Below are 27,139 nucleotides of genomic sequence, written 5' to 3'. Positions count from 1 at the left end.
CAATGTTGTGCTGCAGCATAATTAACACACTGTTCAAAAAAACTAATCGTGGGGATTTGGAAGAGTCTGCATTGGCAGGGCCTGATGATTATGGAAATATCAAGAATTAATAAAGTTAATGGATCACCGCTAGACTGTAATGGAAAAATAGATTGGTTCCTGCAGCTCTTGTTCTGGAAATAGATGTACAACATCCTGAAATAATTGTTAAAAAAATGTCAGAGATTCTCGTGTTATGATGAACTTGAGTAAAAAGATCCTAATTCACAAACTGAGAAGCTTTTAGTAGGAAAGCAACTTATATCATTGCAAGAATATCACAATAAGTTATTACTGGCGTAATATGTACGCGTACTTCGCTGCAATTTTGTTATAAGCTTAAGTAAACACGTAAAATGCACACATTAAAAACACATAACCTTCAAAACAATGAATTATGCATTTTGAGTTTTGATCTGAAATATTTTCATACAGTCATTTCAGTCAGTAAAAAGAGTAGCAGCCTCTTTCAGCCAGCTAACTGGCAGTGCACAGGAAAAAAACAGTAGGAGAGGCAGAGCAGCATTGCTCTGCTCTCCAGTTAAATCCTTTCTGCGTCTTATCAAATGTACTTGAAAACATTTATTTATTTATTTTTTTTTATTATCCAGTGACTATTTTTTTTCGTTATCTGTGTGAGCAGGTGGTGCGGAAATGCAACGAAGGCGCTCGCACGATGGAGAGGACAGAGATGATGTACACAATCAACACTCAGCTGCAGTTCAAGATTAAGGTAACGATTTCCCTTTTATAGTTAACGAGTAAATTAAATCAAACCAACCTGCAGGTGGTAATATTTTGTTTTCAAACTGATGTGCTTTGTGTGTTATTAACTGAGATGACTCCGAATCGGATTCAAATCTCATTCTGTGATATTTTTACGTCTTACTTTGCATCAAGTTTAATGACTTTTATTACAGAAGACGAGACAAGCCAATTGTAAAACTTCAATTTGTTTGTTAACTGTTTCAAAATACAGTTGTATTTTGCTGATATCAATAAGAAGGTTATTCGCTTTTTTTTTTTTTTACTTTTTTGATGTGCTGCTCATCTCCAAACGCTGGATGTCATTGAACGAGTTGAAAACTAGACGTATTCTTTTTTTTTTTTTAGCTCCCAAACATTTATTTAAATCAGCCTCATAAAAGACACCAGAAGTCCTTCTCATTGTTCTCATTGGAGCAATTCTCAAACCCTTTTCACCAAACTGAATCAATAATCGACACCTTTTTCTGGACTTTTTAGTTCCTCCCGTTTTTCAACCACATTTCATGTCATTTTCACAGAAAGTATAGTGCTTCTTTTGTCGTTTTTTTTTTTTATGACTATTTGCCCTGAGGGTTAATTTCTGCCAAGAAATGCGATAAGGAGAACAAGTGCGCTTTCATGCGTTATCTTTCTCAATGTGAACAAATCAGAGCAGGTTTACACTTTACGCCATGTGCAACATGTCTGTCATCACAGTTAATGAACAATGGACTGTGTCGTTCTTCTAAAGGCAGCATTTTTTGTCTTTTTTTTTACGAACATGAAAGCATACTTTACATGACTTGTATACTTGAGCAAATTTTTTCCATTTACTTGGAAAACCATATGTTTGCTTGTTTTGCATCCCCCTCCTGCTGTTGCAGTTCTTTCTTTTTTTTTTTTTTACTCAGTAACAAATACTCGATTTTTCCCTCTGTTCTATTGGACTTGACGTGTTTTAGCGTTGAACTGTTGCTTGCTTGTTGAACTGACAACCACTTGGCTCATATTTAGTCGCTAAATGTCGCTCGTCCTCTTCCCTACCTTTCAACAACTGGTCTAAAACGGCAATTTATGTCAGGGGTCAAAACGAGTGCCGCAATGCAGCTGCACGCACACATGTAGCCGTAGCAACGTAAAGCATGCACACACCGCTGTCGTCCAGTTGGCACAGGTCTTCACACTCACTGAACACACAAGGCTTGGCAGCTCATGTGTGTCTAACCAGTGTGGGAAAAAAATAAAAAAAAATAGCTGTTGGAGCATTTGGGATTCACAGACGCCTCTTGTGTCGACAACTGATCCACCTTTGGTCCTCCAGCTGAGGGACGTTACAACGTTCATAACTGAATGCATTTTTATGAAATGTGTTGTTTCGATCTGTTTTCTTTTGTTCCCCCAGCCTTTCCCGCTGGTCTCGTCCTCCAGGTGGATGGTAAAAAGAGGCGAGCTGACTGCATTCGTGGAGGACAGCGGCATCTTCACGAAGCGGAAATCCCGACAACACGTCTACTTCTTCCTCTTCAACGACGTTCTCATCGTCACCAAGAAGAAGGGGTGAGCTGGCGAGTTTTCCCAGAGTGTTTTCCCAGAAGCCTTTTGGTTTTCAGGGCTTGCAGCTATGAATCTCGAAGGCGGGGCCAGCTTCGCAGCGGAGTCGGTTCAGTCGTCGTGTTTGAACTTGTTCAGGGAAAATCCCTTTAGACAAAAAAAAATAATAATAAAAAGATATCTAAACTGAAGGATGCAGACGAAGTTTGAAAAGAAAACAAAATCTTAAGTTTTTTGTCTAGCTATTAGTGCAAATATTTTAGTACAATTAAAATAGCATTTATAGAAAACTTTTTATTAAGATATAGGAGCTTGTTTTAAGTCAGTAATTCCTTAATATTGATTTTATTACTGGCAGATTTCTTTACTTAAAACATAAGTGAAAAAAAATCTCATAGTACATTTACGTTTTTATAAATATTAAAGAATTATTGACTTAAAGGAAGCTATTATATCTTGCTGAAAAGTTACTTGTAGGTTAGTTTTGTCTTTTTCTAAGTATACTTGCACTGGAAACCAGACAAAAAATATTTGGTGTGTGTTTGCTGATGGATTATTTTTCATAGGTCAAAACCATTAATACAAATCAGTTGTTTCAGGTTCATAAAAACCTTCTGTTGGATAAAGTGACATTTAAGTGTTTGAAAAAATAAAATATATAGTTTTTTTTTTTTTTTTTTTTTTTTACAAAATTCTTTCTAAAAACATGTATATTAATTAAAAACATTCTCCAACGGTTGGATTTTTAAACATTTTCAGTGTGACGATAGCTGCTCTGTGCAAGACTTAAAAGAGTGAAGATATGACTTTATTGTGTTTTACAAACCTTTGAGGTTGCCAAGCAACACGGAAGCTGCTTCAGGTTCAGCGTCAGCACTTTCGGTATCTCGAAGTTGGTGCTTGTATAACTTGGCTGGAGTCCTGGCCTGCCCAGATTATTTTTTAGATAAGGGACCAAGATTGTAAAAGGAGCCACATCCCTGACGGTTGTCTCGTCAGGGATGTAATGGAAAAAATCCGAAGGTAGAGGTGTCTTGTACACCGAACATAAGCGTCCAGGGTTTATTAGAGGCCTCTTGATGGGAGAAAAGAAGCAGCTTTAGTCTAAACCGGCTGGATGTAAACATTTCCATGCTCTGACTTAATCTGTTGCTCATGTGTCTCAGAGAACTCCTACCTCTGCAAAAAGCCCAAAGTTATTCAGACTCCAGGTAGATTTGGATTAGAAGTAAACTTTTTGATTTTAACTAATTTTTTACAGTGGTTCAGTCCCAACTTAAAAAAAAGAGAATAGTCGAAACATGTCAAAAAAATAAATGCTTTAGATCTACTTCAGCAGCCATAAATGCTTTTCCATTAATTGTAAAGAAGAGCATGAACCCTACCCGATGAACTCTTAAGTCTTTCCATTGTCATCTGTGCTTTCGAGTGCGTAATTATGTCTCTATTTTTAGACAACGGCAAAAATAAACATTCAAAAATATGCAGAGAACGTCCGTAAAGCTGTGTGTTTTTCATCTGCGTGCGGTTTCAATCGCATGCTTGTAAAATTTTTCCGAAATATCCTGTCCTTTCTTGTCATGTGTCTGGATTCGATTGCCATGCTTCTCGCAGACTGAGAGTTCCCAAGAATCATAAAAAAAAAAAAAAAACGAAAAAAACACTAAACCACATTCCTCCTTGTGTTTTTCTGAGAATCTGATCTGGAACAGCAGACTCCAGCAGTGAAAAGCGTCAGGGACCGTGTGTTTGGAAAAGGGGATTTGGTAAAGGGAGTGCTTTGGAATCAGTGTGTGCGTGTGTGTATGTGTGTGTGTGTGTGAATGGGAGAAGCTGTTATAATATTGGTTTGTACCGTTTGGAGAGCCACGGCTGCGCCGTGGCACGCCACTGCGCCGCGCTCCAGCTGCGGCGCCGGAGGCTCACGAGGCCGGCCGGACAGCGGCAGGCCACACGCCCTCTGCGACGCAACAAAACAGCAACTGTCTCGTTGGTTCTGACCCAGAGTGCGGTCCGTCGCGCGGCTAAATCCAACGTTGCCTCAGGAAGAAACCTCCCTGCTTCTTCTTGTCCAGTTTGTATTTCTCCAAATGCTAACACTCGGAAGGCGTAGCAGGGTCAGAACCGTGACACTTATTAAACGTTAGAGAACGACCTTTGACCTTAGAAGGTTTTCAGGATGAAGGTAATGTTAGATAATGATACGAGTAACAGAAGTGATGTTGTAATGTACTGGTTATCCTGTACTTTATTCTGTTAATGTAGCAAGAGCTGTGTTAGTTTCACCCACATTTTATGTGTTTTAAAGCTAACGCTTTGCTAAGCTATTGCTTTTAAGCTTTTTCTTTAAATACTCAGTGGAAAGTAATGACTAACTTCTTGTAAGCAGCTTTTGATTTAAAACTAGAGTCTGGAAATCACGTCATGTCAAGACTTTATATCACACTCTCTAAAAGTTGCTCAGGAAAGCCTGCGCAGCTCAGCGGAGGCCTGCTAACTCTCCCTAACATTTGGTTTCCATAGCGATGGTTCCAGATCTGATTTTAAGATAAGAGTGGTGGTCCAGAATAACATGGACCAAGCAGATTGGATTCTCTCAGCTTTTCTAGCAACTCTACAGAAATACAATTTTAGGCCAGCCCCTTAAATCAAAGTGCAATGGTACAAAATATTTTACTTTTTAAAGATAAAAACCTGATAATCATTGAACAAAGTGAACTTAAAATACGATAAGACAATGTAACATAAAAACAACTAATGTAGAACTCAGATACCCAGACACAATTATAACACACAGCGACTTACTGAAGAGGATAGTTTGAAAAATGTATTTTTTTTAACTATTTAAACACAGTTTAGCAGTTAGACATGTTTCATATGCATTCGAAGATATGAAATCAAAATTTAAATAGGATTTTTTAACTATATTCGTCTTCAGTGTTGTTGTTGTTTTTCTTCTTGGTTATTTTTGATTATTTGTTCCTCAAATCATAAAAAGTTCCCAAACGCTCCAAAATATCACATATTATCCGTTTTCACACCAGAAACGGCCGCAAACGGACGAATGCTGATTCTTTAAAATTGATCACAGTTAAACTTGCAGCCGTTTTAAACTCGTGTGACCAAAACAACCAGTGTGAAATGCTGAGCAAGTCCAGCCTGGTAATCTGTCTTTACTCCTGTGCATTCAGCGGAGATGAAAACCGCCCTGGACACCATCAGGGCTTTTATCTCTTTCTCTCTCTCACACACATTCACACCAGTGAACATAAAGCTCTTCGGTGCGCATGTACTCATTTGTCTGCATGTCTGAGCCGGAGTCTCATCCGCCTGAGAGACTGTGCGACTCCCGGTTTGTTTGCTGAAGAGCAAAGTGTAAATCAGAGAAGCAGAAGCTGGCACGGTATGCGGAAACATTTGGTTGATGTCTGAGCTCCCTTAATCCAGAGCAGTGTGTTTGTTTGGATAAACCTTGCGGTAGTTTTCGTCGTATATCATTTTCGGTGTTTATAATCCTCCGCATTCATGTCAAAATGCGATCGCAGCCGTCTTCCACTTCCCTTTAGCTGCTACGTAGCAATTACCGGGGCATGATACCTGCTCACCCGATCACTCATGGAGACTCACCGTACAAACGTTACGCTCCCCACCCATCCTGTTCACGTCACTAGAATGGCATTCCTGGAATTTTTACCGGTAGATTTGTCCTCAGGGAGGCAACAATGCTGATAGTCCTAAAATCAGTCGAGGAAGACCAGGAAGAGATACTTTTCTAACTCTACTTCTACACAGCTTGAGCCGTGTTGGAGTGATTGATGATCAGGTGCTTATGAAGTGATAATAAAAGAAACTTCCATGTTTTTAGGGGTTAGTGGTTAAAAGTGAAATCAGAAGCTAAGGAAGCAACAAGTCAGTTGTTAATGCTAGGCGCTAATCATGCTAACCTTAGAGATGCTAAATATAGCCTAAAAAGGCAGATAGTTTTGTCTTTTTCAGATAAGTAAGTAAAGCACAGTTCTGATGACAATTTTCCTCACACAATCTAATTATTACAGCTAATAATTTTGACAGCTGTTTCATTTGTGCTTATTGAAGGTAAATCGGATGAGCAAAGAATCAACCAATCAATGATGGGAGCAGCTCTACTTTATTGGGTTTGCAGTCGATAAAGATTCCGTTCGTTGTTGATTTTAGTTTTCATTGAATCATCTTCAAAGCTCAAAATGAACTTTGTGTAAATATAATCAAAACGTCTATTTACTCATGTCTAAACGTCGTGTTTAGTTTTTAGGTGTCACAGCTAAGTTACAGTCAAAAAGAGCGTAAATATGCACCTGCATTATCCAAGCGTCCGTGTGTAGCGGTTAGCTGTGCGCAGCGTAGCATATCAAAACTCTGCCCTAACCTAAACTTTGTTTGAACTATTCTCAAAAGTTGGGAACTGTGGCTTCATTACCAACATGTGCGTCTGTTTTTTTCTGCGTTTTGAAAGGAAACTTTGACACTGGTAGCACTCAAACTAGCTCTCAGGTGTGTCAGCTGGTAAAATGGGATTCGGAGATTCTAGTGTCGCGTCTTCGCCTGACTTCTGCTTCAGAAGCCTTTCTGCTGATATTTCCTGACTTGCATAAAATCATGAAGCCTGAAGGACAGACTGTGTGTGTGGTTGGTTAGCTGTCTGCACCTTCTGTACTTTGAGAGCGAGCTGTCCAAACAGAAAACAGTGGTTCAAGGAAATAGTCACTTAAAATGTTAACAATTCTTTTTGATCACAGAGCCTGCAGAGATGGCTTTAGTTGGTGTTTTTTCCCCTGCTTGTCTCTGGCCTTGGCTTCTTTAAGCAAATGACTTTTACTCTTGTATTTAAGAACGTGTTCAACAGATTCAGATTCAAGGTTGCAATGCTCACCCAGATAGCATCATCCTCTCTGAATGCGTCCAGCCAGCTTGTGCAAGACCAAACTCTAAAACCATAAATGTTAGCTAGATGTATCCATGCAAGCCTGCAAAGTACAACGCAACTACATTAGCCAAAGGATATTTAGTTTCCTTTTAAAACACTGGGCCAGCTGACAAAAATAACTAAATTAATCCGTTTGCAGTCCTTAATCTGTAGGTGCTTGTTCTGAGTAAAAGTATTGTTTTTTCTAAACTGGATTGTGGAATTGAAATTAGACTCAATTCCAATAAAATGTCGTTGTGTAATTTTTATTTTGAGACGTGTTTGTTGCTCTGGTTAGTAATAATTTAATGAAGCAAATATTTCTGTCTTAGTGAATTTAACAGTCAAATCAAGCTATTCCATATTTTTTTTTTCTGTTCCCATGCACTACTTCCAGGAAGGAAAGTTTTCCTTCCTGTTGTTTGCTACCATTAAAACTAACTTTTACCTGGTGAAATGCAAATTTTAATGTACAGTCGGTGGTCTTTTTTCCCCTTATACGATTTATTTGTGTCATATCAGATAAAATGACAGTAAAATATAATAAAGTTTGTGGCTGTAATGCAAAAAAAGAGCACTGTATCTTCACTTTTGTTTTCTATCGATGAAGAACAGAAGTGTGTGGCTGAATTCTTCGCCTGCAGACAGTTTCACTATCTTGAATAAAAAAAAAAAGAAGTTATTAATCATTTTTTCTTTGTACCTTTTTTTTTTCCTCCACCAGTGAGGACAGCCACACAGTCATAGACTACGCCCTGCGGGATCAGATCCAAGTAGGCAGCAGTCAGCCGGAGGACGTTCACCTCTCACCGGTCAAGAGTCCCACGAGCATGCTGAGCTCACGGCAGGTCGGCGCAAACCATCTCTTCCGGCTGTGTTTCCGTAGCAACCACTCCAGCGAAAAGGTGGCAATGATCCTCGGAACGGAGTTGGAGTGAGTGCCTTGTTTTGTTTATCCTTTTCCTCATTTTGTCTTTTCTTTTTTTTTTTTTAAATTAAGCCATTTTCCCTGTTCAAATTTCACTTAAGCATTTACAACACTTAGCCTTAAGTGGGAGTGAATAACTTTTTGCCCGTGGCGTAATGTCACTCTTGCGTGTCTGTACGTGTTGAAGGCTCGTCGTACGGACGGTCTGGGCTATTGGCTCAGACAGCAGAGGGAACCTGAGATCTTTAAATATTCTGACTGCAAGGCCAGATTTTTAGCTCCGTTACGTGCTGCTGTGTTCACCTTCTAACTCACAGACGGACAAAAATTCCCTCGTGGTTTTAGCTACATTAAAAGCAACGAGTCTATTTCTGAATCCGCTCTGAAAACAAACGCAAAGATGGAAGTGAAATTTGTTGTCGTCTTTAAAGGCTAAAGTTAGCAAGTGCCAACCAAAGTCCTAAAAACAGCCTGTAAGCTGTTAGCTGTAGCTAACTCACCCCTCTGTAACTTCATCTCTCCTCATGTAGTAATTAGGGAGTAAAGTGAGGATGTTCGGATTACATAACCCAAACAAAGGAAAGGGATCTGCTTTTACGTTGGCCTTCGCATTCGTTCACATGCATGGATGCGCAAACACACTATGCCGTACGCTGTAATCATCCGTTGTGGTTCAAAGCTTTGCTAAGTCTTTACTGTTCCCCCCTTCTCTCTCATGCAGCTGGAGAAACTCCCTCCGTCTTCTGACGGGAGCAGCTGTGATTTATCGCTTTTGTGTGGAGGAATTTATTGTGTGGAACATTTCAAACGTTTCTTACACCTTCCTGTTTTTGCTTTTACCAGACATTGAAGCCTACCTATTTAACTAAACCCTAAAGTACATGTAATATTTTTCACTACTTTTCTATCCTTTGCCAAAAAAAAAAAAAAAGCTTCAATATTCAATAAATCTTCCCTCTTAATTTTTTTTTTTTTAGCTTCTTGTATATCATTGCAGCCGTTAATTACTTTTTTAAATTTTACTCCAATGAAAATATGAAACTCGACAGGTACTGGTTTGTGTCGGTGGTGTCATCCGAATGCAATCTTCCTGCCCTGCCTTCCTCTCTGCTGCATGAGTTGTTGTGGAAAAACCAACCCAATTTCCTTCGTTTGGTGGCGTCTGCCACAGCTCACCGAAATCCTGAATGAGCCGAGAAAACCCAGCAGGGAGACCCTGGCAACAGTCCAGTGTCATGGTGGTAACTAGGCTTTGTTTAAGCTGTTGTTTAGCAACAGACAGCAGCTAAGCTGGCTGTTTCCCACGATCGTGCCCCCACCCACCCACACCCACTCTCTGCTGCTCCTTTACTTCTCCCGATCCTTCGACACATTGCCCAGAGTCTGCGTGCCTCTTCTTTCACAAAGAGGACTGTGTGAGCTCTTTGTTTTCTGATGACCGTCCCGTCCGGTCGTCCCAAGTTTAGTAAAAAAAAAAAAAAAAAAAAATCGCACAACATGGAGTCTTGTCTCAGCAGGCTGGGAGTTAAACAAGGGAGGTTGTTAGCAGCTCCACTTAAAAATAGATAATAAAAAAAAAGTTTAACGAGAGACCTTCCTTTTTTTTTTTTTTCCTCTCCCCAGTACTAATCTGAGCCAAATACTTAGTACACCAGTGTCTAGAGATAGCTTCTGCAGGCTAACATCTGCTCCAAAAAAGAAAGAGGTCATAATGTTCTGACAAATAAAACGTGAATAGCTTCAGTTATTTCTAAAGACATATCTGACCCGATACATACAGCCAATCTAAAGTAAACTCGTTGCCACAATCTTGCTGCTGATTCTTTCATGCTGAATCATTCATTGAAGTCTTAGGCTAATGCTAGCAAGTTTACTCTGTGTTTTGATTTGACTTGTTGCTATTTTTTTTTTTTCACCAGCATCTGGTGCCCCATACGCTTTTCACGAATAGAGAATGACAAGCTGCTCTACAATATTGCAAATCCACACACACACACACACACACACACACACACACACACACACACACACGCATTTCCCAGGCACTCCAACAGACTGTCAATCATTTGCTCCAAATTGCCCGTAGGTACGAGCATGCTGTGACTTTCTCCAGCAGAAAATAAAATTTGGCGTAGCTGTAGAAGATGAATTAAGATTCACTTTTCTCCCGTCATATGCTTTACCTGTCTGTACATTTTAGAGCTTATTTTCTGCAAAATCCACACAAGGATTTGATGAGTTTAATGAGTTTAACTTTTATGGATTAAAAGTTTTCAGCCGATGTGATTTGAAATGATTTGGTCATCTGGCCCGGTCAAAACACGATAGATTTGCTGGAAACCGTCCCCTTAGATACCTGATCTAAAATTATTGAAGCATTTAATGAACATATAGTCCTTTTACAGCACAGCAGGGAGGTAAATTAAGAAGAAATTTAGTTAATTCTGAACTTTTAAGCCGTTTTTTTGTGGATCACCGAGCATTTGAGAGCAAAAGTGACAAAAAACTGCAAGATTTCTCGTTCAGTGAACTCAAGCCTTTGTATCTGCTTCCCTGGAAAAGAAATGATTCTCATCTTAAAACATTTAAATGTTCATTATGTTTCCTTTTACTGCTGACTTTGAGTGCAGCGAATGTTTGGCGTTCCAGGGTGAAATTCTTCACATTCTGACTTTAGGCTCGTCTGTTTTTCTTTCGGAAACAAAACTGCAGAAATGGGTTTTGGTGGGTTTTATTTCCCCCTGCCCCCATCTGGCAGTTTTTGCTTTCATTTCCACTCACTGACATTTCTCCTGCTGCCCTGTCCATGTCTGCGAACCGCCGCTTAGCGTTCCAGAAGCAGGCGTATACGAGGACGACCTTTGATGTCGATGGCGGTTTAATGCATCAGGAATTCCAGCTGTTTAGAGACGGATCAGAGAAAGGGTTCTCTGTGTGGACTTCTATTTCTCTCTCTCTCTCTCTCTCTTTTTTTATTGTCTTTCTGCTCTGCTTGCATGCTGGGATGCTTTCCCCTTGACCTTGTTGCTGTGTCTAGTGTTCAGCATCGGTGAATAGTGTTCGTCTATTAGTGGAACAGAGCGGCTTCAGAGGCCTACAGGAAAACAGAACCGATATTCAGCTGTGACAGAGAGCAGCAGCAATTATATAACAGCTCTGACCGGAGAAGGGAGTCGGTGCTTCTGCTTCTGTTCTGCACACTGGATCGTTTTGGATTTTTTTTTTTTACCCCCCTCTTCGTCTACTCTGTCTGCTTTCGTTTAGATGTGATAACGGGAAAGTTGTTGATGGGAAATGTAACGTGCAAGTCGCAGATGCTCGGGGATTTCCATGACTGCGCTGCGGTTGTGTCCGACCAGTAATTAGGAAGTCCGGGTGTTCGTGATTATTGTTGGAACACGAACGATGACCTGAGCTGAACCAGAATCGGTGCAATGTCTCTCATTAAAGGCACAGCATGTTGCTTTTTACAGATCTTTTTTGGCCAACGTCGTGTTGTCTGACAGGTTCTGTTGAAGCTCTGAAGGCGTGGCTGTGATCAGGTCTGGAGAGTGTCAACTTGAATTGTTGCCAAAATGAGGTTCAGAAAAGTTAATTCATTATTTTATTTATTTTTTTTGAAAGAAGGGGGATGATTCTTTTTTTTCTACATAACGCCCGTCTAGGTTTAATTGACGTTTTTCTCCATTTAACAGGTTAAAAATCATTAGTTGAAAACAGTTTTTTATGGTTTACTTGTTATTGTTTAAACGGTTCAATCGTAGTCTAGTAAGAGAATAGTTACATACACACTACAAAAGAACAGCAGTAAAGTATGTTTACACGTTGACAGATTTTTGCATCCACCTCTCTTACATTAGTAGCATCATCCAATATATTACTATTCATGTTAACTTGGTTTTGACAGTCTTTCTTAATATTTTCTATATTCATATCTACTGTATAATATTGACTATGGCAATACCAACAGAAATAATTTCTCATATTGATATGAAGTGATGGATAAAGGTAAGAGAACAGTTTTCACAGCATTGCTGCAGCAGCAGCAGCATGGAAGGCCGACCCAACAGAGAGTAAACAAACCAGTTGGAGGGAAATTGAGTTGTAAGACGAAGCGGGGACGAATACCCAAAAGTCTGGGCGGTGATGTTTGGGTCATCCGACGCAGGAAGGAAGGTCAGAGAAGGGGCTGTCATCACTCTCGAGCCATTTGTGTGCAAGAGGTTTCGCAATCCACCCGGCGAGACTCTCTTTTCTTTTCAGAGGTGAAACACGAGCCTTTCACAATGGATTTATGTATCTTGGCATTCCTTTCTCATCGGCAGGATGAATGGCTGAAGCCGGAGGAAGTCTCACTACAATGAATAGACCGATTCTGCACAGGCTTTTCGGTCAATGGGAGGGGAAGGCGGGAGGGGAGGGTGGGGGGGGGGCAAGCACCTGCTATCAGCGCGCATACCGAACGAGTCTAAGTACATCTCACATACGTTGGCCCTGCCGATGCCTGCGCTTGTATTTGTTGGTTGTTTCAGCTGTTTTGAGCGAGAGGCCGACCTGTCGGGACTTTTGTTTTGCGCGCACGTTTGCATCCGACCGTTGGCATGCAGGCCCGGCTGTCGAGAAAAGCAAACAGCTGTCTGAGCCACAGGAGGCACATTGATGTCCATGAAATTGAATGAGAAACACATGATGCTTGTAATGCTTCTAAGTATTGACACGTGTGATTTAAAGGGATTTTTAAAAGGATTGTTGTGTGTGGTTGTCAGTAACCGTTTCTTTACTTATAGGAGACGTGTATCTTAAGAGTCCTGGATAGGATTGTCAATCCCTCAATTATATCTAGCCCTTTGGGCTCTGTTGAATGTTGTGAGGCTTTTTCTAAGTTTTTTATAGAAAAGATTGAAGCTCTTAGAGGCTCGAATAAGCTGGTAGATTTAAATTCCCATGGAATGCCACAATGCATAGCTATTCTGGAGCATTTTCAGCCAGTTTCTATAGATGAAATGACTTTGATTATTAAGCATCTGCGGCCTTCAAATTATCCATTGGACTGTCTTCCTACTCGTCTGATAAAAGACATTTTTCTGATTTTTGGCAGCTACATTCTTAAGGTGATAAATACCTCATTGCAGTCAGGTTGTGTCCCATCTACTCTTAAACATGCTGTGGTCAAACCCCTTCTTAAAAAATCCAATCTAGACTCCAGTGACTTAGCAAATTTCAGGCCCATTTCTAAATTGCCTTTTTTATCTAAAATTCTTGAAAAATTAATTTTTATTCAGCTTGAAATGTTTTTAAAAGATAATAATGTAACTGAAAACTTTCAGTCTGGGTTTAAAGTTGCTCATAGCACTGAATCTGCCTTGCTCCGAGTGTATAATGATCTCCTCTTAACAGTTGATTCAGGCAACGTTGCTGTTTTATTACTTTTAGATTTGATCTCTGCATTTGACATTGTAGATCATCAGATTCTCTTACATAGATTAAAACACTGTGTTGGCCTGCGAGGCTCAGTATTCGAAAGGTTTAAATCTTATTTAGGAAACAGAAATTTCTCTGTTCATCTTGACCAATCCTGTTCTGGGGCCAGACCTTTAAAGTATGGTGTTCCCCAAGGGTCAATTTTAGGGCCCATTTTGTTTATCTTGTATTTACTGCCTCTTGGTAAGATTTTCCAAAAATTTAATATTTCCTTTCATTGCTTTGCAGATGACATCCAGATTTATTTGCCCCTTAAAATGGAAAATGGTACAAATGATTCTCTTCAGCTGTTGATAAACTGTTTAGCTGAAGTTAAATTATGGATGGAAGAAAACTTTCTTCACCTCAATGAAAGCAAAACTCAAGCTCTATGATTTGGTCAAAAACTTCAGACTACAAATCCAGATCAGATTCTTGGCTCCTTGGCTCGGTCTTGTCAGACCTCTGCTAGGAATCTTGGTTTCATTTTTGACAGCTCTTTAAAGCTAGATAAACAAGTTAGTTCTGTCATTTAATCGAGTTTCTACCACCTTCGGCTTTTAGCAAAAGTTAAATTATCTTTGGGACATTTTAAAATTCCAGTCTGTGTCCAGAACTTTACGATCAAATAATCAGCTATTACTGACAGTTCCTCGGACTCGACTTAAGAGGAAAGGAGATCGAGCTTTTTCTGTTGCTGCTCCTGTTTTATGGAATAACTTACCTTTCCAGATTAGATCTACCCACAGCCTGGATCGTTTTAAATCACTTCTTAAAACTCATTTTTACTCTTTGGCATTTAATTGATGTATTGTTTTGTGCTCTGTTTTGTCATTTGTGTTGTCGTTCTTGTACAGCACTTTGGTGCAGTTTTATACCTGTTTTAAAGTGCTATATAAATAAATTTGACATTGACATTAAGAGAGGCTGTTATGTGAAACTCAATTTTTTGAGCTTCACATCATATTATCATGTTATTCCCTCAAAAAGTTCCTGGAGTGTTGCTTTGATTCTTTCATGCACGTTTGAGGAATCCTTGAATCTCCCACGGCAACCATTTAGGACTGCCTAAGCGCTTGTGCTCACAAAGCTCCGCCTATTTCCACAAAGCTCCTCCTTGGAGCAGCCGAGCTTTCGCCTCTCCCCTCACCTTCCTCACTTCCGCCCTCAGCTAATTATAGCAGCAGCAGCAATTAGCAAACACCTGGTGAAACTGCGAGTCTGCTGAGGTCATCGGATGGACCACTTGTCAGTCCAGCGCTCCTAAGATCGACCGTAAACGGCGTAATTAGAATCACTGTTGTAACGGCGTACTGGAGGCGGAGTATCAGAAAGAGCGGGAGCCTCTTAAAGAGGCAGAAGCCCAATTTCAAGGCATCGAATTGCGAAGTGAAATTTCTTCTATGCAAAGTTTGATATGTACAGCGTTTTTATAATAACTGAATGCAACATAGTTACTTGACTGTGCTATAAAATGACTGTAAAATATGTAATACTGCCCCTTTAACGCAGTGAAATATCTGGGTTTTTTTGCAGTCAGAAATATTTAAATCCAGCTGTATTCATCATTTTTGCCACAAACAAAATAGAGCAACCATCTAATATCAGCAGCAGGTGCGGGAGGGGCACCACTGTGTTAATCTATGAACAGGACATAAAAGGATAGTGTGATGGAGCATTTTAGCAGTTTTATCAGTAACACCTCAACCCTGGTCATCGGCTAAAGGATCATGTCCTTACATAATCACCAGCTCACACTAACAATGCAAAAGAAAGCATTTTGTTACATAACTAAGCACACCTTTGATAATTAGAATACAAGTATCATTTATCAGATTAAAGTCTGATCTAAAAAAAAAACAAAAAAACAACACTAATTTTTGGACTCTGAATGGAAGTGTTTTTTTTTTTTTTTTTTTCAGTCAACACTAAAAGAAAACAGGTCCTAATGGCTCAATTAAAACCCAAAGGTTGCTGCTCTGGTTTCTGCTGTGTGGGCAGCTTGATGACCAGCACAAACATAAAGAGCTTCTTTACAAAAACCCATCAGAACTCGGTGGAAGCGCAATAATGAGATCTGACTCACGTCTGGTCCGCTGCTTTCAGCTACTTTTGTGCAACTGTGTGTGTTTGGAGGCCACCAACACCTGAGTCACCCAGGCCTCTGAATGAACCATCCTCTCCTTCATTTTCCACCTCTCCCCCCACCCCAGTTTCTCTTTATCGCTCCCTCCATCTCCCCCCCCTCCGCTTGGTGGGAATTCTTCGGAGCAGGTGAGATGGTATCTGGTTTCACAGGATCCGACCCGTGCGGCTCCACCTACTTCGTTTCCCACGGAGCGCGCGCTGGGGGGGCGGGGGGGGAGCGGAAGAAAGCAAGAGCAGGTCTGTCCTCCACCGAGAATCAGCCCTTTGTGCTCGTTTTATCTCGGCGCTTTCACGCTGAATAGGGGCTGGAAAAAGGGAGGGAAGGGAAAACTTCCTCTTGAAAACAAAGGTGTTGAACATCTGTAGTTTTAAAAGTGAAACTCTGGAAACGTTTTTCAAAGAAATGTTTTTTTTGTTTGTTTGTTTGTTTAGGAATGAGCGCGCGCGCTGGATCAGTGCCCTGGGCCAGAATGACAACAATGACAGGAGACATGACAGAACCAGTAAGTCTTCTCAAAAAAAAAAAAAAAAAAATCTCCTTTTTGAGCTCATTGCACCACCTTGTGGCCCTTCAGCGAAACTGAACGTCAATGTAATTGTGAGTTCTGGAACTCTCAAAAACACTTCTAAGGCAGTGTTTTTTTTTTGTTTTTTTTCTCTCTTGCTCTTCCAGATGTTACGCAGGTTGAGGTGATAAGGACGTACACGGCGAAGCAGCCAGACGAGCTGTCGCTGCAGGTGGCCGACGTGGTGCTGGTCTCCCAGCACGTGGACGGTACGTCGCCTTTCCTACGAAGCTCCATTATATACTTTTGTTCGTCTCGACAGACTGCAGCATCATTGAGAAAACATTATTTCAGTCGGTTAAAGGAGGGCGAAACTCATCTATTAGATGGCTCACACACAGATTTTAATATTTTAGGGCGTTTTTTTCTGTATATTTTTGATAATTGTGCTTTACAGCTGAGCTACACTTAGAAAATCTGAATATTACATAAGACTAATAACAGAAGATATAACTACAGAAATGCGTTATGGTCCACACAGTCATGGGGAAAATTGTTGACAGATCACAAAAGATCGTTGCCAACGAAGCAGTAACCACACTCACAGAAAGTTGAGTGGAAGGAAAACTGTGGGAACTGCAGCTGTGAGGGGGTTGTAGACCCAAGACATGTTTTAAGGAGCATGAGGAGCTTCACTGTTTAAGAGTTTGTCCATATCCTATTAACTGATATAACTTACCCTTTTTTTTTCCAACCATAATTTTTTCTTCCACTAAGCTTTCCAGAAATATGCTTGGATAAAGAGCTCTCTGTGAAGAGCAGTGACATGTAGCGGCTTAGTAATAACCAATTTCTGTTTCAAAAGACTTTTTTTTTTAAATATACAACTACTAATATTCTAATTTCCAAAAAAAAAAAAAATTTTTTTTTTTTAGCTGTTATCTGTAGAAATCAAAATTGACCTAAATAAATCCTGAAATTGCATCACTGTGGTTGCAGATCTCCGTAGTAAACACATTTAACCCGCTGAATTGAATTACTGAAATAAATCAACTTTTTAATGATCTGGTTCATTGAGCCGTTCTTCTGAGTTTTCACCATCTTGCCTCAATTTCCTTTCATCATGCGCTCACACTCGCGCTCCTCTCCCTTTTTGCTACCTATCTCTTTCACATAATGGACCTGATGTGTTTGAAATCCTCACCCCTTACCCCCATCCATCTCTACCCAAAAGCCTGGAAGTTAATTGCCGCTTCGGTGACCATAGCAACAGGCTTTCTCGTCAAAGGGACACAACAACATCACAAAAAAAAAATAAAAAAGAAAAAAAAAGAAAACCATCTACGCTGCATTAGTAGAGGCTTGACGCGAGTGCGGCTCTCTCTCTCTCTCCCTCCCTCAGGCTGGTACGAAGGCGAGCGGCTGCGCGACGGCGAGGCCGGGTGGTTTCCCGCGGAGTGCGGCGAGGAGATCACGTGCCAGGCCACCATCGAACGCAACATGCAGAGGATGGACCGGCTGCAGGGGCTGGAGACCAACGTGTGAGCCGCGCCGACCGAGCGACCGTCCGGCTGAACTTTTCGGCTGCGGATTCAGCACCTGCCCGGGTTTCATCCTGCTGAGCACCGACTCGGGAGGAGAACAAAAACTAAAGCGGATTCCTTTAATTAGCTATCGCTCTCTGAGTGGGTGGGGGTGGCCCCGACAGCATGTCACACTGATTAACTCTCTGGCTGGTTGAGGAAAAACTCCACGCACACCGCAGCCGAAGCAGCTGCTGTCAACACCCTGCCACGTAACAACTGTTGCTGTTAAATTTATAAATGTGTTTTTTTGTTGTTGTTTTTTTGTAAGTGGCGTGCTGCGTAATGATTACAATGGCGCTGCGGGAGGTAAAGCAAACCCAATTAGAGGGAATCTGACAGCAGCCCAGGCGCGCCCCGCTAACGAGGCTCCGGCCGGACGATAAACCCCCCCCCCCCCCGTAACTCGTGTCGCTACAAACTTGGAAATGTGTTTCAAGCAACAGCCGAGCAGAAGATCAAATCGAAATCCATATGTACATAGAGATGTAAATACTCATAGCTGATTAAAAAAATAATAATAATAAAAAACAAAACAAAAACAAATTACAGCCATCAGGGAAGAAGAAGGGATCTATTACGGCATCCAGTCGAGCAGAAGGGCCGAGTATCTGCACTCCAACTTGCCGTTTGTCAGCGGTTAATGTCACCTTCATGAATCAGACTCTACATTTACGTCTCAAGCACCATTATTCCCCCCCTCCATCCCCCCCCCCCTCACTCCATCAGTACTGCAGTTTGAACGGCGGGAAATATCACTATTGATGCAAGCCAGACGTGGCGGTGTATAAATAATCCCATGTATGTATATTTTATGAATGCATGTGACGCTGAAGAAATTGTGCGTCTGCCGTCGGTGAGACCAGACCCCTGCCTGGCCCCTGCTTTTAATGCGATTGTCCGGTGTGTGAGTCATCATTTATTGTTGCCCGGCTAAAGGGGGGGAGGGGGGGGGAGGAAAAAAAAAAAAAAAAAAAAGGGGCCTGACCAATGGATGGGGATAACACAATTTATCAAGCCAACAGCTCTGGACTTAACAGTGATGTTTGACCACAAGCTGAGGTTTTGTTGTACAGAATAAACCCCTCTCCATCCCTCCATATGGACACACACCTCTTGTGTGGCTTTACGTTTGCACTCAGGAAAAAAAAAAAGAAAAAAGCAGAAATTAATGCATGAACTTCTTTTGCTTCAACAAATTCCTCCTTTTGTAACTATTTTCAAAAAAAGCAAAAAAAAAAAAGCAACAGATTTGCATGTGTAAATATGTACAGTAACATTTGTGTTTTCTTAAATACAGATTTATATCGGAAGAAAAGAAAAAGCCATTTTAATTAGTCTCTTAATAAAAGTGTAATTGCTCTCCACGTCGTTTTCCAAGTGATCATTTCATTCTGCATATCGACAGACTGAAGCTTTTGCAGTTTTGTTTTGCCGTCACCATGTCATCAAAGAACTGATGTTCGGTCAGATGCTCTTGCAAACGTTACACATGAATCTTTATCATTTATTGGAAATTACATTTATTGCCGTAGTTCAACATTTTAAATAGAGAAATACAAAACCTTAAAAAATACATATATATTTTAACATATTTTGCGCAGCAGGTGTGTAAGTGGGGAAAACGGCGTACCTTGTGCGGCACGTGAAACCTCTGGCTGCCTTGGTAGTGCGAGATTTAGTACAGGCACAGCTTGAACACCACACAATAAACCCGTTTCAAATCAACAGTCGAATGTTGTCTGATGCTGGACTGTGTTTACTCATGTTTAGTGCTCTACAGGTTGGTCTCTCTAACAACACCACCACATTAATGTCGACAGAGTTAGGAAGCATTTTAAATCCACACATTTATATATATTTATACGTACATGCTTATTGCTGATGATAATAGATGGTGTCAGATCACTTTTACATCTTTTTGTCAGTGAATACATTTTGAAATAAATTTGTTGATCAAGTGTGATGGATCTCTCTTAATCAAGTGTCTGCATGAGGTGGGGTGAGATCCAGAAATGCTACATAATTATACATGCAAGTAAAAAAAAAAAAAAAAATTTCAGAAGGACACTTTTTTGTCCAGAGGAAGGAACTCTTTCACCACCTAGTGTCTATTCGGAGAAATTACACCCTTCACAACAGACTTGCGCAGTATCTTGCTGCAAACACTGAAAGAGCTAAGATTCCTCAAAGTACAGCCTGTCCTGTCTAGTAGACATCCTCACCCTTGACTCTCCAGTTCAGTTTCAACACCACGGTGTGTGAGACAAGGAACCTGGCAGTTCAAAATGCCGTATGCAAGCATATTAATGGAACATAGAGTGGAAGGATAAACTGAGGTAAGAAAAGGAGCAGCTGGAATAAAGAGGACAGCAAAGCTCAGGCCAAGAGTTTGAGAGAGATTCACAAGATGTGGCCCGCAACTGGAGTCTGTGCTTCAAAAGAAAGTACACACAGTGGTACTGAAGAAATGGGCTGCAACATTTGCATTCCTGCTGTTAATCCAATTCTGGACAAAAAAATGTTAAAAACCTAAGCTGTAGAGATAAAAGTGGATGGTATCAGTAAACGTTCAACAGTATTTCAGGACCCGTGTGTTGGTTCGGTTGAAGTGAACTCTGGCGCAGTTCGAATGCATATGTGAAAGCCAAGCGGGCCGGAGACCGCTCCAAAAGCAAGCAGCAGAGGGTATTCTGGGTAAATAAGACCAAAACAAGCGTGCTGGCTTATTTCTAGCAGGAGACAATTACTTTTACAAATGACAGACGAGAAATCCTTCAACTTTAAATCTGACATTACTCCAGTTTTGTTTACAGTTTGCAAGAAAAGAACTTGAGTTTATGTCTTCTTCAGAGGCTTTCGTGTCGTTTCCTACAACGGTTCCTGCACAGCGCCACCACAGGGTGAACAGGTTTTTCACAGGGCTTGGATCCTTTGACACAGTGCGGTCAGAGAGCGAACCGTACCAGCTGAATATGGAACAAATGTCATTCTGGTCGCTAATCGAACTCACTGTACCAGACTACCATGTGTGAAAACACCCTCTCTCTAGGCATTTAACTGAAAAGGTGGCAGACGTCGCACAGAGTGATTTTAAGTAGCTTCTTTATTGCATAATGTGAAAGAAAGGTGAAACTTTCCCAAACATAAAATGTACAAACTAAACAAAAAAAGGATGCATACAGACAGGTTGGTCCTTGAATAATCTTAAAACGCGAAAGAGAACCACAATTCATTTTCATTTTTTCAGCACTCTAAGCCTTCCGTGTTTGGCCTTCAGCATCTAGGGAGCAGAAAAGTTTAAAACCAAGCAGAAGCATCAAGGAGGCCAGCTGTCTATCATAAATATTCCAACAAACTCATGTCTGAATGTGCAGTCAGTCATCGCGAAAGCCTCCTCTCTTCATCGCCAGCCAAACGCCCGGCCACTTTCAATCATCATCGTCGTCATTGTCATCGTCATCGTCGAAGTAAGAGTGCCTTCCGCTGGGAGCAGACGCCCACGTCTTGCCGTCGTCCTTGCTGCTGCCTGCAGGCCTTTCCTCAGTAGTGATGAGGTCTATGATGGCCGTGATGACGGCGCAGTCTTTGGACTGGCGGTTCTCCCAATCCACAGGAGCCGGGTTGCTGATTTTGTCTTGCAGCAGCGAATCCAGCTCCCTCTTCAAACTCTGCAGGACACAAAACGGAGAGTGATTAGAAAAAGAAGAAAAACAAAAAAGGTAAAACAAACGACACGTCGGGATAAAACCAGCATCTGGCGTCGGCTTGGATCACCTTAACGAGATGAGCGATGCGCGCCGGGGACCTGAAGACGATCCAGCGGTCGACCGCGACGGTCTCCTGGCCCTCGTCTTTCTGGATGGTGATGTCTCCCCCGAAGAACAGCAGCGAGAACGGCGACACCTCGGTGCAGTCGTACAGGAAGATCTGAAGGGAGACGGCGACATGGCGCATACGTGCAATTACGGCATCGTTGAAGCAGATTAATATGTTTCGGTGACGGGGAGCGGCGTCGCTGCTGAGGCCGACAGCTGCGCCGCGGTGTGGGCTGAAAGTGTCCCATTAGTGAAGAGAGAGGCTGTGCCAGTTTGAAATGTGTTTCGGTGCCTCTGGTGTGAGGAGAAATGTCATCCTGCCCCATCTGTGAATCTCCCTAATGTGTTACACTCTTTCTATTCATTTCACATCCTCGGCCAACAGCTGCTCATGTAAAGCAGCTCGCTCTGCCAGGCACGAAATGAAGGACTGAAAACCCTGAAAGCTGAGTGTAATACTCCTTTTTTTTTTTTTTTTACCTAAATAACAAAAAAAAACATGGCTTTTAAACATAAAACAACTAAAATCGAAACAAAATCTTATTTCAGAAGAATGATAACAGAACAGAAATAACTGATCGTTTCATAAAGTCACTGCAAAGTACTAATGTATTGATTCTGACTGAAATCAAAATAATCACAATGTCTGCCAATTAGCACATCTTTATTTTACAAAGCTGTTAGTCAGAATTTCACATATTCTCATCAAGGCCACTGATAGCAGAACATTCAGTGCCTTAAAAATAAGTTTAGATGTAATGTGGTTTTCTCTGCACAAAGTCGAAACCATGGAAAGAAACTCAAGTTAGTTAGGGCTGCAACTAGCAATTATTTTAGTATGTAATTGATTATTCTGTCATTTGTTCCGCCGGTTAATTGGATTAAAAAAAAATAATTGGCAAACTGCTGATTTTTTATTTTACTGCTTAAGCCTTTTTATACAATATTAGAAACGCAATAAAAGATGCAAATGATTCAATTCCTTTTTTTTAGAAAAAGAAAAGAAACATTTCATTGCCAAATATGCTGTAACACAGCATTCCTTTAGTGTATACTAGATCATGTTGAAGCTAAAACTATACCACTTAAGGAGTTCTGGGTATAACATATTTACAAACAAAGATGGTTTTTTTTATCTTAGATGGCAAAAAGTAAAAAAATTTGAACAGTTTTTGCTAAATTACTGCTCTGAATATGTCGTACTTCAGCAAACGTCCTTTTTTTTGAGTCTTTATTCTCCAGTTAACGATTCATTACTAGATTAGTTGACACTTTTTCAACAATCAATTCATCACAAAAAATCCTACTATTATTTTAACTCAATAAGTTTGCGTATTCTTGAACAAGAAAAAAAAAAAGAGCCAAAATTCCAGTCAGAACAATGCTAGGGACTCACGATGTTTTCAGAAAGCAAATTCGCTCAAGGACATTTTATCCCTGTGTTGGTTCATGTTTATGTTCAGTTTCAATCTTAGTCTTGTTTTCCAGTCATATTGTTTGCTGCCTTATCATTCCGTCCAGCAAAAGAAACAACAAAAAAAACAAAAATAATGTTATAGGTTCATGTTGACCTCTGACCTGTGCTGTGTATTGCCCAACAAACAACGTGAAGCACATTCACTGCACTCAAGATAAAAAAAAAAATAAAAAAAAAGAAAACCCTACAGTGTCCTTTTAAAAACACAAACTTTCTGACGATAAATTAAAAAGACAAAAAGGTCAAAACGAAACCTATTTATATTCCGGCGGTATAAAACAAGCTGAAAATTAAGGGTCGAGTCAGTGGAAAGGAAATGAGCAGAGAGAGCCGGCACACCGACATTCACCCTATAAGTCTGTGATGTAATGGATCACCGGGGACAAGTGCGTCAGAGGAGATCAAGTTTAACGTCATCGCATATTTTCCTCGGTTCCCCCCTCTTTTCTGCTTCTCCACTCGTCTGCCTCCTTCTCTCTTAGCGAGAAAATAACCTTGGAAATCTCACGCTGTCTGAATACTTCACTCTGCGAACGCAGCAGCGCGGCATTGAGCGAGAGGGAAAAAAAAAAAAAAACTAAACAAAAGGAAAAGATTTAAATGAGACACACACAAAGGTAAATTACAGCCCAACACGTTTTCTTCGTCGACACAGAGATGACGAAGGTCCAGGATGCAATCGGAGCAATTTCTCTATGAAACCTGGTTTTATTTCCTGCAGAGCAGCGGCTCTCGGGCAGGACCAACAAAGACAGATAGATGAAGAAAACAAGAGTCTGAGGACGGCTTTATTACTTTATTTAAAAAAAAGAAAAAATAAAGGATGACGCTTTTGAGTGTTGCGGTCAGGAATCGGCATTGACCGCTTCGCCCCTCTGACCGCTTCTTGCATTGTGCCTGGAAGCTTTGAAGCCCAACAGCCTTTGAGAGGGAGTTGAAAGGTGGCGTTTTTAATCAAATATTCATTAAGTGCAAAGCCGGCGAGGCACCGCCGCCAACCTTTGGCCACTGGTGCTTCCAAATCCTCTCACAGGTGGTCTCCAGAAGAGGCCAGGCAGAATCCCAAAAGCCGTTTTCACACACGAGCAGAAATGTGCAGAAGAAGACACGAACAATACAGGCTTGTGTTTTTAGCGGCGGTTGTTGTTGTTGTTGTTGTTGTTCACGCCGGGGGTTTCACAGGTGGAGATTTTCCGCCAGCGATGCGCTCAAACGGCAAGATATTTTTGGGGAAAAAAAACAAAACAAAAACGCCGCACAGGAGGTGAAGTGAATAAAGACTAAAGTTTCTACATGGTGAAGTAAAAGACTTACTGCCAGTCATTGCAAATTGTTGGTTTTTGCAGGCAAAGGTCCCACAGCCAGGTGTTAGGTGAAACAGGTGACGTTTTTTTTTTTTTTGTTTGTTTGTTTTTAATAAAGTAAGGATGGTTTGAATACAGTCTGTTTGACCTTCAGAAATTAAATAATGTTTTGGCTCATTTGGATTTTTTTTTTCCATTTACAGAGGTTATCTTTGCTGTAAATTCAAATTGTTTTTATTTCCTTTATTTAACCAGGTAAAACTCCATCGAGATCTAGATCTCATTTTCAAGAAGGTCCTGAAAATGATCAATTTGTTTGATGATGTGAAATATTGAAGAGTGACAGAAAAGGAAAAAAAAAAAAAAAAAGACTGTAGGAAGACAAAATACGTTCTGATGATGCTGTACAGGCGAGGAGAGGAAAATAATCTCTGATGCTCCAGAAGATTGGTTAGTATGTCTTCACGCTCTCACAACCGTTAAACTAAATTTTGCAGATCAGAATTTCCTCAAGATGTCAGCAAACGACGCTCTTCGCTCTCACACACACAGTTTGTTCTACCTCTGTTACAAAACAAAACGTCCGTTTACTTACGCTGCTGGTTCTCATCTTCAGGTGGTAAATGAGCCATGTGTAGTTGAATTCCCTCTCTTCAGCATTGACAGATTTGGGATGGATACACACTTTTCCGTCGGTCTGGGTGTACACCTTGACCCTGAGGTGGACGAGACGAAACAGCAAAGCTCATCTTGACGTACTTGGTGGATTCTACTTCAACAAGCAAAAACAACCGGTGCTGCTAAATTTAAACATCACTGACCCTCCCAAAGCATTACTAATGAAAGAAACATATACAGTTTTACAGAAATTGTGAACATTCAGTTATCCGATTCAGCGTCTTTAATCTCAAGTTGGTAAAATACGCCTTGCTGTACGGTTCATAAATGTACAGAAGGTTTTCAAAGGTTGCCTTAAGCCCAAAGCAGCAGCACTGGGGCTCCATGCGAGTCACTAAAGAATATCTGGCTCAGAATCAAGGGCAAGTTTCAAAATAGAGGAAGAACAACCATCATTGAACGTGATCTGTGAATCCGACTCAGTCTGACTCATTCGCAGACCGAAGCGGGTTGAGACCCCTGGATGTGGGTCGTCAAAGGTCAGGCTAGCCTTCCTGGGTAAAAAAGCCAAATAGTTTTCCTACAGAGGCTGTTCAGGGTGAGCTTCAGCAAATTCAGAAATCTCAGCACTGATTGGATGGATGGAGTTAATCTCTCAGAGTAGGGAGTTCGTTGGGCGTTTAACGTCCTCAGAGAGCGAAAGTTGTTGCTCTAAAGCCCCAATGAGAATCTCTGTGATTCTATAAACTGCGACAATTTTTGCAGTTCTTACTTATAAATACTCAACACAACCCTGCTTTTAATAAAAGGAATAAAATAATTGAAGAAGAAAAAAAAAAGAACCCTCTTTAGTCAGAGGAATACGAGGGTCATATGAAAACCTTGGGCTTGTTCCTATTGAGACTCCCCTCCATAGCAGAAAGTCCGGAGTTCATTTGAGAATTTTTCTGATTTAATTGAATCCATTTTTCCTCTACAAGTAATATGTTCCCAGGGCCACATTGGCAGCAGCACAATCCCAAGGCATGAAAAAAAATTAATACAAAAATCGGGCTTCGCATTCAAAAGTTGGGCCAAGGGATCTTTTGATGAAACATCACAAACATTCTCTAATTATTTCTCAGCTCTTTGTGACCAGAAAGTTATATTTATGCTTTCATCTTTCATAGCAGAAGCTGTTTCCTGGGGCTGGAATATGAGGTGAAGTTACAGGATAGATTTGCTTCTTGTGACCTTTTTTTTTTTTTTTTTGGTGTGTATGAATGTCACTTTGTGTGAAATTTCTAAACCTAACAACATTACAACCTGAGGATTTTTGCTACTTAAAATGATTTATTTGTATAGTTTTCTTCTTGGGCATTATTTTCTTTTCTCAAATGCCATGAGATTTGAAGTTTTCCACCACACATTGCATTTCTCATCCACATCAAAAGGCCAAACGCCTCATTTTCCGGATGACTTCCAAAAGTAATTATTTGCCAATACATCTAATAAACCGCATTAGCTGTGTCAATGCCAACAGGGTTGAATACAAATGCAACCCAAATGTAACAAAGTGAAGGTAATGCGAAGGCTTATACAAAACAGCGTTCACATGACGCTGTGTGAAACTGTTCGGATCGACTTTGCTTCGACGCAGCGGGAATGTGCCGAATTGCTGGCGCGTTCGCCGTGGCGTCGTCTTTAACTCGCGTCGTGTCGCCAAAACGTCCGTCTTCATCCAAAGTGACGGACAAATCAACTGCAGGACAGCTGATAATATCTCAAAGAATACAAGGTATTCTTTGACCTTTGACCGCGGCTTTACGGCCGAAAGGTGTTTGTGACGGGTTACGTAACGACACGCTCATTTTGACCACTTCTATTCACTGGATCTTATGTCCAACAGAAAAACCCTGCCATGGTAAAGTGGTAAAATCACACTTCAACACACCATTCACAGAATTCAAATCCAAGGTTAAGGCGGCTCTGACTTTCATATAAAGTCTATCGCTCAGAAACACTTTTCCTTTCGAAAA

The 27,139-nt window shown here is 40.8% G+C and overlaps 2 protein-coding genes across 4 annotated transcripts in view; one reads left to right on the top strand and one right to left on the bottom strand.

The window, feature by feature from the left end:
• Positions 1 to 527: 527 nt before the first annotated feature.
• Positions 528 to 18,904, top strand: LOC106962522 (rho guanine nucleotide exchange factor 26; the record flags this gene model as incomplete). Its single annotated transcript, XM_015056981.1, has 6 exons — positions 528 to 772; positions 2,189 to 2,343; positions 8,004 to 8,213; positions 16,248 to 16,318; positions 16,489 to 16,590; positions 17,724 to 18,904. Coding segments are annotated over 6 exons (926 nt in total), but the record flags the coding sequence as incomplete, so codon positions are not given.
• A 2,088-nt stretch (positions 18,905 to 20,992) lies between these two features.
• Positions 20,993 to 27,139, bottom strand: part of dhx36 (DEAH (Asp-Glu-Ala-His) box polypeptide 36) — a 33,024-nt gene continuing 26,877 nt past the window's right edge. For all 3 annotated transcript variants that reach the window (XM_015056985.1, XM_015056982.1, XM_015056984.1), the window contains 3 exons: positions 25,099 to 25,219; positions 21,682 to 21,834; positions 20,993 to 21,575 (listed from right to left, as the gene is read on the bottom strand). In XM_015056985.1, coding sequence (XP_014912471.1) covers positions 21,336 to 21,575; positions 21,682 to 21,834; positions 25,099 to 25,219 — 514 coding nt within the window. In that variant the 3' untranslated portion in view covers positions 20,993 to 21,335. The remainder of the gene's footprint in view (positions 21,576 to 21,681; positions 21,835 to 25,098; positions 25,220 to 27,139) is intronic.

Source organism: Poecilia latipinna, unplaced genomic scaffold (assembly GCF_001443285.1).
Source record: "Poecilia latipinna isolate Pla-1442-1.1 unplaced genomic scaffold, P_latipinna-1.0 Scaffold1425, whole genome shotgun sequence".
NCBI lineage: Eukaryota > Metazoa > Chordata > Actinopteri > Cyprinodontiformes > Poeciliidae > Poecilia > Poecilia latipinna.
Note: the sequence above shows the minus strand (reverse complement) of the source record. Positions and strands in the feature narration are given on the sequence as shown.